The sequence below is a fragment of the Lathyrus oleraceus genome, chromosome 4, assembly GCF_024323335.1.
Source record: "Lathyrus oleraceus cultivar Zhongwan6 chromosome 4, CAAS_Psat_ZW6_1.0, whole genome shotgun sequence".
NCBI classification, from domain to species: domain Eukaryota; kingdom Viridiplantae; phylum Streptophyta; class Magnoliopsida; order Fabales; family Fabaceae; genus Lathyrus; species Lathyrus oleraceus.
Window position 1 is genome coordinate 485,169,696 of NC_066582.1, and position 10,842 is coordinate 485,180,537.

Below are 10,842 nucleotides of genomic sequence, written 5' to 3' on the forward strand. Positions count from 1 at the left end.
TTTATCTCGAGTCTATCTACAAGAAAATACCTTAGTACACATTTCTTAAGGTATTTGATTGTGCCTGTTATCCTCATCTCAGGTCATACTCAACTCACAAATTCAATTTTTAGCTCATAGAGTGCATTTTCGTCGGATATTCAACTAGCCACAAAGGATACAAATGTCTTGCAACTAATTTGTCGGATATTTTTCAATTTACTTATACTTCCAAATATCAAATATGTATCAAATAAATTATTAATATAAAACAAAGAGTAAAATATCCTAAAAAATATTTGAAAATTTTAAAGAGAAATTAATAATTTTATATTTTAGATATCAAATAATTGTGTATAATTGTTAGAGATTACTTTTGACTATTTACTCTAATTTTAATTAAAAAATTGTAAGAAAATATAACTGAAGAAAGCCTAAAGTGACACAAACAAATAAAAATAATAAAGGCACATTTTATTCTCTAAAAAATCGACATCCAAATTTAGTCCATGAAAATAAATTTCACAAATAGTTTTTTAAAATTAATAATTTCAAAAATATTAATACTTAACAAATATTTAAACCCCTTAAAAATCTCTTAAAAAAACTAGTATATCTTTAATTTATAATTCTATAAACTATTTTCCTAGAAATTTTTACTTAAATAAAAATAGTGAATGTTTTCTTATAATACCAAAAAAAAATAGTGAATGCTAAATTAGAGACACACTTACTATTTTTTCTTTTCTTTTTTCATTATCAGTTGAAATTTTTTTTTTAAGAAAAACATGGACCTCTCATTCAAGATATTTTTGTCTTGCATTTACAAAATAACCCCTCATTTGATTTGACCGCTTCCTAACGTAAAGGGCAATTTTGGTATAAAGTTAAATTCCTAACTTTGAAACATTTATTATCCATTTCTTTTTTCATTTAACTTTTACAAACAATTAACTATATAAACCAATAATTTCCTACACTGTACATAACTTGAATTAACTTGTTTCTGGTTTTTGATTTTATTACTTTGTTGTTTTGTTTCTGGTTTTTAGTTTTTGATTCATCACATCACATGGTTTTGTTGTGAATTCTTCTGACTAAATTTGTTGCATGGCAAGTGTTCTAGGTAATGCTTCAAGCATTGTTTCTTCTTGTGCATTCAGGAATGAACCACAACTATGTAGTAAATTCACTGCAAGCACTTGCTCCACTACTCTGTGGCTTTCTTGCATTGGCCTCCATGGAAACAAGGGTAGAAAACATTTTCAGATCAGATCCTCAAATGGGCATCCCCTGAATGCTGTTTCTTCTCATGATGGTGTGTATGTATTGTCTTCTATTTACATTATCATGTTTCGTTAATTGATTCCTTTTTATGTTGGAGTAGAAATTGTGAAGCTTAACTTTATCTGGATAAAATAGTTATCTGCATACCTGGTTACTTGATCTAGCAATTGATCCTCCCCTCCCCCATGGCCCTTGATTTACTCTTTTCAGCACTAGCTTTGTGGTAGGTTGATCTTAGGTTGCGGTTTTATGTTGTGACTAGTGAGTCAAAGGAGCTTACAAGCATGTGATCTTAGGTCCGATCTCAAATTCATGCATATGAAAAGAGTACTATTGATAGAGATTCTAAATTTGGATATATGGCCTGTTTAGGAAAAACATGATACTTCTTGGTTCTGGCATTGGCTGGCTTAAGTGCACAAATATGGTGCTAAGAGTCAATTGTTAGGATATAGAATAAAGGGAAATTAGAGTAGTTAGAGCAATTAGTTAGTTAGTTTGTTTGTTAAGTGTGCTATTTCTGGATGATTGAGTTTTATGACTGGTTAATCCAGTGTGAAAGGAGAGTACTACTTTGAAAATCTTCTCTGTCTAATACATGGTTTTCCTAATTGTGCCACTTTAAATGGTAGACCGTATTCACCTTGTATTTATACTTGTTTTGTCATTGGATCATGTCATTCTGTGTTCTTCAGCTCCTTAAACCTCTTGTTCTCTGTCCTCGCATCCTATAGGTTGTTAAGTTATTTACTTGTATGCAGGTTTAGTTGGAAGTCCGTTGGCCAAAGAAGATGGCCAGCCTCGACAAGTTGAAGAATCATTTTCCTTTTCGGACTCTGAATCCACAGGATCAAACCTTAGTATAACTGTTGTTGGAGCTTCTGGAGACCTTGCCAAAAAGAAGATTTTTCCAGCACTCTTTGCTCTTTTTTATGAAGATTGCCTACCTGAGGTCTGAATTTTAATGGTATTCAGATGCATTCAGCATCTTGAACTTTAGCTAAATGAGTTGTTGTAGACGGTTTAAATGTTTGAGGATCTATATTTGCAATCTTTATGCAGAATTTTATTGTGTTTGGATATGCTCGGACTAAAATGACCGATGAAGAGTTAAGGAACATGATTAGCCAGACTTTAACATGCAGAATTGACAAGAGGTAAGTGTTACAGTAGCAATTATGTTTGGTATGAAAGTATTTGTACAAAAGTTGCTAAAAATGTGTTATAACTAACTGTTCACAGTTGTAACTAAATGTGTTATAAGAGCTGTTATTTTGACCCAATTTCAACGCCAAATTCTAATATACATCAACTATCCAATGAGAATGATTAACCACATATTTGAACTCCGCTAACCTTCCAAATTCATGTCAAAATTTGCGTTGGCAAATATTTAACAAAACTCTGTCACCTTTTATTAAGTCTAATATTACTAAGACTCGTCGGTATCAGTTCAAATTTTTTATGTTCTTGTGGCAGCATTATGTAAAGCCTTCTTTCTTACTTTTCCCCTATAGTGATGAGTTCTTTTGAATTGTAGGGCAAATTGTGCAGATAAAATGGATCAATTCTTGAAAAGATGCTTTTACCATTCTGGTCTGTACAATTCTGAGGACCACTTTCTAGATTTGGATTCCAAGCTGAAAGAAAAAGAGGTAATGCTTGAGTGAAAAAAGAAACCATATCTGATCTTTTATGTCATTTGATTCACATATTTGACATAAATGATAAAATAACTGGGATAACACTAAACAATAGTTGCTTTCTCAAAGTAATCCCTGGATTTAATACCTTTCAAAAAGTGCTGGACTATATAGATCTTTAAGAATAAGGTGAAAAAGGATCTAGAGCATATGATAATATGTAAATCAAAACTGGCTGTAACAAAAGGGTTCTATTATCAACAAAAAAAACGGCATTTCTTTTATGGCAGGTGTATGCCTGAGCATTGATCTGGATACATATATTGTTTACTGATTAGTGGATAAATCCCTCAAACGGGTTGAGTATGGTTCATTGATAATCTTGTAAATTGAACCGTAGTATTTAAACACAAGTTGTACTCTGTAATTCCTAAACTTGATTAATAAAAAGGTACTGCAATTTCTCTGCCGTCAGATACAGAGGCAAAATTGGCCAAACTACATGATCAAATATTATGTATTCTCTGTATTTTTTCATATCATTTACTTTTGAACCAGGTTGTAGTTGTTGTTCTAACCGTTTCACTTGACAATGGCTTCTTTTAGGGTGGAAGAGTTTCAAACAGGTTGTTCTATTTGTCAATACCTCCAAACATATTTGTGGATGTGGTGAGATGTGCTAGCCTCAAAGCCTCTTCGAAAAATGGCTGGACAAGAGTTATTGTTGAAAAGCCATTTGGCCGTGATTCAGAATCATCTAGCGAACTAACAAGAAGTTTGAAGCAGTACCTCACTGAAGACCAAATATTCAGGTCAATCTGTTTTTTTTTTCTTTTTGTTTTCTTCATAACAAGCTAAAGAAGAAAGTTTGGAAATACTGAAATTTGTTTACTATCTAGGATCGACCATTACTTAGGTAAGGAGCTTGTGGAGAATCTCTCTGTACTTCGTTTTTCAAATCTTGTTTTTGAGCCTCTATGGTCCCGGGATTACATTCGCAATGTACAGGTGATATTTTCTGAAGATTTTGGAACAGAAGGAAGAGGGGGGTGAGTCATATTGTGATAGATGTTTCTTAATGGTATTACAGAGAAATGGTAACTCACAAACTAATCAAACTTCAACCTTGCTTTTTTGTAGTTATTTTGATAACTATGGGATCATTCGTGATATAATGCAAAATCACCTTGTGCAAATACTAGCACTGTTTGCAATGGAACCACCTGTCAGCTTGGATGCTGAGGACATCAGAAATGAAAAGGTACAACTCTTTCAGTTTTGAACATGATGGGGTATATTTGAGATCTAATATCAACTAGATCTGACCAAATTAGAGTTTGTATAGATTGATTTGTGTAGGCTTATCTACTGACATAAATACTTGTGAGAATCTTATGAGAGAGCTTACGGAAACAATTTATGACATGTCCACAAGTAGTTTTCATCTTATTTCTATAAGCTCTACATGATAATTTATAAAAACAGCTTATGACATATATGAAAACAATTTGACTATATGTCATTATTTGTTATAGATACAACTTATAGAAAAACACTTTCATGATAAACAAGATTTAGACCCGTGCTCTGTGCGGTTTGATGTTATATTTTTTGTATTAAGTGTTTTATAAATAGTGTCGGCATCTAATTTGGAAGGCTGTTTTAACATAGTTTTAATAGATTTTTATGTCATCCATGCTTAATTAAGTTGCTTATCCATACAGAGCCTTAATGCTTATAAGCTCTGACCAATCCTTAACCCTAGAGCTACCTTGCTTCTACGGTTGAGTTAGGTCAAGCGAAAATTCCAGAATATAGTATACCTTATCAATAATACTTAGTTTTCAATCAGTCCTCCTAAATATGCTATAATCTTAAGGAAAGGTTTCAACCAACATCATTATTCTGTGATTTCTGAGAATGGTCTTAACTCAGGTGAAGGTTCTGAGATCAATGAAACCAATTCTGCTTGAAGATGTTGTAGTTGGTCAATATAAGGGCCACAGCAAGGGTGGTAGATCACATCCTGCTTATATAGATGACCCGACTGTTCCGAAGGGTAGTCTTACTCCAACATTTGCTGCAGCTGCTCTTTTTATTGGCAATGCCAGATGGGATGGAGTTCCTTTTCTAATGAAAGCTGGCAAGGCTCTTCATACTAAACGGTATGAAATATTTCGTCTTTATTTTAAAAAACTTTGATTTTTTAGCTTTGCATTCTTTGGAATCATGAATTACAAAAAAACTCCACACAAAAAATGATTCAGTGCAGAAATCAGAGTGCAATTCAGACACGTCCCAGGTAACTTGTACAAGCGGAACTTTGGAACTGACCTGGACAAAGCTACAAATGAGCTTGTGCTTCGTGTACAACCCGATGAAGCTATATATTTGAAGATCAACAACAAAGTTCCTGGTCTCGGAATGAGATTAGACAGAAGTGACCTGAATTTGCTTTACAGTTCAAGGTATTAAGATCTTCTAGATATGTTCTCCATGGAGTTGGTTGAATTCAATTCAATAGTATTTTTTTTGAATCAAACTTTATTATAAATTAATCTAAACTTAAATGTGAAAGTTAACATGGTAATCTAGTTAATTCAGTGGAAGCAATACACAAAATAACAGGTTTTGATGATGGTGTTAATTTATGGCTTTCAATACACAAAATATAAGGTTTTGATGATGGTGTTAATTTATGGCTTTCAATACACAAAATATCAGGTTTTGATGATGGTGTTAATTTATGGCTTTCAATTAATTTGTGTGAAGGTATCCAAGAGAAATACCAGATGCATATGAAAGGTTACTTTTAGATGCTATTGAAGGCGAACGAAGGCTTTTCATCAGAAGCGACGAACTTGATGCAGCTTGGGCACTATTCACTCCTTTGCTAAAAGAAATTGAAAACAAGAAGATTGCTCCAGAACTCTATCCTTATGGTAGCCGAGGACCAGTTGGAGCACATTACCTTGCTGCAAGGCACAATGTAAGATGGGGAGATCTTGGTGGTGATGACTGATAAATGGCAGAGCCCTGTTATGATTATCAGCCTATACATTATCAATTTCTTTTTAGGCTTATAAGAAAGTTTTCTGCTTGCCTAACTATCGGTTGGAAGAAGAAAATTTCATGTGGAATCACAGCAGACCTTATCATGTGAACTAAATCTTGTGCTTGCTGGAGTGTGTCTAGTTGTTTTAGAATTACAACTATGTTGTCTGTTAACTATATATAAATGGACACCAAATTTTAATTGTATTTTTAAACTTTCATCCACATATTTATCATTTTTTACCCAATCAAATAAATATTCTAACTTTCATTATTATTTTTGAGAAAAACGGTCATACAAATGTGTATGTTTAAAAGTAAAAAAAAAAAAAAAAAAAAAGTAAATTAATAGTGGAGCCAAACGGAGCAGCAAGTATATTATACATTTCAATTTCAAAATATGCATCTTGTGATTGATTTAAAGGTACATTCTGTACAGTGTCTTCAAAAAATAATGAAGCATGTTATTGACAGCTTCAAAAACCATACTACACAGGCAAGCAAAAAAGCAAACTAATAAGTTCAAATGCTTGTCTCATTTTCATGACTAGTTATGACTATTTTTTCTTTGTCAAAACCTTGTGGCAATAAACGCTTAGCTTCTATCTCACTACACAGCATCAATGCAAACTGTTTTCTCCCACACCTGCAAAGTCCATTACAAACCTCAGACAAAATACTAGAATCAGGAGTCATGAATCTATCCAACATGTCCCTCAAAACTTGCACAGCTCCATCAAAATCTTCATTCTTACAGAAAGCCGATACCAACATCAGAAAAGTATTCTCATCTGGACTAAAACCACTCCTTACCATACTTCTATAAACAAGAAAAGCACGTTCAGAGTTCTTCCTAACACACTGTCCAACAATAAGAGCAGAAAAAGTAGAAGCATTTGGCACCAAATTCTCCTTATCAAGTTGCTTAACCAAATAAGCAGCTTTCTTAGTCTTCCCTTCTTTACAATGTCCCAAAATCAAACCATTGTAAGTCAAAATATCAGCTCTCACCTTATTCTTCTCCATCTCTTCAAAAAGCATAACCCCCATTTCACTATTACCAACTTGACCAAACCCATTAATCAAAGTATTATAAGTCACAATATTAGGTGCCACATTAGCCAACTTCATCTCACTAAAAACCCTATTAGCTTCATGCATTTTTCCCTCTTTACAAAACCCACTAATAAGAGTGTTAAAAGTAACAACATTTGGAAACACCCCATTATTCTCCATCATCAAAGTTTTAACCTTTAAAGCCAAGCCAAATAAACCCTTATTACAATAACCAGAAATTAATGCATTGAAAGTAACAACATTAGGACTCAAACCCATATCCTTCATCTTCTCCAAAATCTCAGAAGCTTTATTCAATTCCCCTAATTTACAACAAGCAGAAACAACCATATTCAGAGTGTAAACATTAGGTGAAATAGAATTTTTCCTCATTTGATGATAAAACGATAAAACCAATTCCGGTCTTTTAAGATAAAGCATTGAACTAAGAAAAGCATTGCAAGATTCAATAGTTGGAAACAATCCATATTCCTTCATTCTAACGAAAGTATCAGTTGCCTTTCTTAGCTTGTTCATGTGAGCAAAAGTCTTGAAAAGGGTATCAAAAACAAGGGGCGAAGAATTGCAGAGACGATAGGAATAAAGCAATGATTCAAAGAGATTAGAATCGGTAATGATTCTACTGAAAATTGATTGGGCTGTTTTAAAGTTTCGATTTTTGGTGAGAATGTGAAGGAGGAAGGAATGCGTTTGAAGGGTGTGAGAATTAGGGTTATGGGTATGAACCCAGTTGAAGAACTTTAGAGACAGAACGTGGTCGTTTTGGAGTTTTAAGAGGATGTGTTGAGTTCTGAATGGGGTTAGGGTTTTTGATAAAGGGTTGAGTTTTTCCCATTGAGAGTGGATTATGTGACTGTGACAAACATTGATGAAATCTAGGTCTTGTCCTTTTGGTTGTGGAATTGTTCGGTGAGGTATAGGTAAGTATGTTTTTCTGGGGAATGTTTGGTTATTGTGGTGGGAATGGATTGATGTTGAAGTTGAAAATTGGTGAAATCGAATGTTTGTTTTCATTCTTTCTGGTATATTAAGGTTGAAGCAGTGTGTTTTCATTCTTTCTGGTATATTAAGGTTGAAGAAGTGTGTTTTTGTTGTCTGGTACAAGGAAGAGAATGAGGAAGATGAGATGAAGTTATTGGGTGGTGTGTACTCATCACTATAGGGGAAAAGTAAGAAAGAAGGCTTTACATAATGCTGACACAAGAACATCAAAAATTTGAACTGATACCCATGAAGACTTAAAAAAATGATTTTTTTTTGTCAAACTATAAAAATCATATACTATAATTTTAATGATTTGAACGAGGTCATGTGTCACTTGAAAAAAATTGAGACGTTAGTTTTTTTTGTTTGAACTTTTATTAGTGTAAATTAATGTAAAGGAAAGAGTAATTTAAATAGTTTGTGGTAGTTAATTTAATAGAAAGATAATTGATACTTAGAATAAAAAATGAAAAAAAGAAAATTAAATGTTAAAAAATATGAAAGAGAGAAAGTGTAGAAAAAATAAATGTGAAAGAGACTTGAAATTTGAAGAAAAAGTGTGAATAAAATAATAGTAGAAAATGAGAAGGAGGAATGAATAGAAAGTATCCATGAAAGGAGAAAAAAATAATGATAATATAAAATTGAACACAATTTAAAATTTGAAATTCGAGTATTTTAATAAAGAGGGAGAAACAATTTGAATTGGATATTATAAAGTTACTAAAATATCTTTTTTTGAAGTGTAATTACTCTTAAATAAAAAGACAATTAAGATAGTTTTGCTATCATGTTATTTTAGTAGTTATATAGTTGATATTTACCAATTACCTATTTATTTTTCTAGAAATGATAACTCAACACACAAATTTAATATTAAATTTCAATATCAAATTGGATGGTCAACGAAGTTCAAATACATAATCAAGAGAGTTCAAATTTATAAGTTACACACAAAAAAAAAACTTACATTAATTAATGCTTGATAAATAGAAAGTGGTATAAAAATATTATGAGATTAATTGAAATACACTGTCATTGTAAAAGAGTTTTACACCATTAGTTAATTATAGACGTTGGATATTAAAAGAAGTTTGAATTTTATTTTAAAAATCTATAAAATAATACAAACGGGTGATGGTAATTAATCTCAAATTTTAATCCCTTAAAATACTAAAGGCTAGTCACCAATTTGTATTAAATCACTTTTTATTCATTCTCAAGCAAAAGATAATGATTTCGACAAAAGAAAGCCTTAGCTAATTATGTTTCATTTAAGACATGGCTAAGTAAGATGAGTTTAATGGAGTATATATCACATGTTATATAAATAAATTTAAAAATTTACATAAATAATTTAAATTTTCACTTTAATTTCACAGAATATAGATCATCTTTTTTTTTTTCAAGAAAGATTGCAAGTATTGTATATCACTTTATGGTATATATAAAATTCACTTTTTTGATATGGCATCAAGAGTCTCTCTATCCAAAAATATTTCTTCATTTTTTAAGACTCTTTGTAACAATGCTTCTACTTCTAATTTTTGTGGTTCGGTTTAGGATTAATTTAGCTCATTCTTTATTCATACAAGTAAATGGTAAATAAATGAAGACCCCTTTTAAATTCAATAATTTTTTTTTATAAATAACCATTTTCAACTTTTATATTATAGGTTTTTTAACTCATCAAGAACTATGAGTTTTAACCGATATTGTTATGTTTTATAATTGTCGATTCTTTTTAGGAAGAAATTGAGTCAAGAACTATGAGTTTTGGCCGATAATATTATATTTTGTAATTATGGATTACTTATCTAATAAATTAATTTTGATTATACACGAGTTAAATATAAATTGGTTTATGATTGAATAAATTGATGTAAAATTGATTCTCAATATTTGTTTTTGCTTAAGTAGTTTGAATCAAAATTAATTTCAGATATATAATTACCAAATTGGGTGTTAATATGTCTATTTTCATAAAACATAAAATTTAGTTACTAAATTATTAATAATCAAATATAAAAGTTAAAAAGAATATATAAAAAAAACTAAATCAACATAATAATTAAATATTAGGAATTTAAATAAAAATTATAAATTGACAATATAAATTAAAATGTAACTTAGTATTGGAATAGTATGATGAATTCACTATTTAGCTTATATTTTATAATTTGATCATGAATTAAGTCTCGAGCATGATCCATTTCTGACAAAAAATCTACACAGAAACTATGTGATGGATTCGAGTTAATTGATCTATGAGTGAATGATTGTATTTTCATCTTCATAAATATTATAATCAATATCCATTTGAGAATTCTTTCTGATAAATTGTGTATTATCATTGTTGTGACAACAATTTGACATGTGTTTCATATTTGAATTTAGGCATGCGACGCAACATAGCAAATTTGTTTTTTCACACTTCAAAAGTTTTCTCTATTGTGCATTTTAAACTTGAGTGATAATAATCACATACTTCGTTATGATTTTCAAATCCACTTGAACGCCTAAAATATGGAAGGTGGTAAGTTCACATCTATAGGAATCAATGTATCTTATTGGTGTTGGATAGTCAAAATCTAACAAATAATACTTACCTAAAAGTAAAGTAATTCTTATAATGTGAAATAAAATATTATTAATATAAAGTAAAGTAATACAAAAGAACATACCTAAAGGTGGATGTGGAAAAAATGTAGGTTCGTATTTGTAAGAGCCTAGTAAAAAACACGGATATCATGAGCAGTGCTTTCCCAACCAGCGAATACAAAAGTAAAACACATATCTCAATCACATACAACCATTA

The 10,842-nt window shown here is 31.1% G+C and overlaps 2 protein-coding genes across 2 annotated transcripts; one reads left to right on the forward strand and one right to left on the reverse strand.

Moving 5' to 3' along the window:
* Positions 1-926: 926 nt before the first annotated feature.
* LOC127076446 (glucose-6-phosphate 1-dehydrogenase, chloroplastic) lies at positions 927-6,170 on the forward strand. Its single transcript, XM_051018111.1, has 10 exons — positions 927-1,297; positions 2,028-2,218; positions 2,329-2,423; positions 2,807-2,921; positions 3,516-3,721; positions 3,809-3,958; positions 4,050-4,170; positions 4,845-5,074; positions 5,177-5,377; positions 5,682-6,170. The coding sequence occupies exons 1-10, from the start codon at positions 1,090-1,092 to the stop codon at positions 5,929-5,931; spliced, it is 1,767 nt and encodes a 588-aa protein (XP_050874068.1). The 5' UTR covers positions 927-1,089; the 3' UTR covers positions 5,932-6,170.
* Positions 6,171-6,354: 184 nt separating this feature from the next.
* LOC127076447 (pentatricopeptide repeat-containing protein At4g26680, mitochondrial) lies at positions 6,355-8,271 on the reverse strand. The gene has a single exon (XM_051018112.1). It carries the CDS (start codon positions 8,247-8,249, stop codon positions 6,486-6,488), a length of 1,764 nt encoding a protein of 587 aa, XP_050874069.1. The 5' UTR covers positions 8,250-8,271; the 3' UTR covers positions 6,355-6,485.
* Between the last annotated feature and the right edge of the window lie 2,571 nt (positions 8,272-10,842).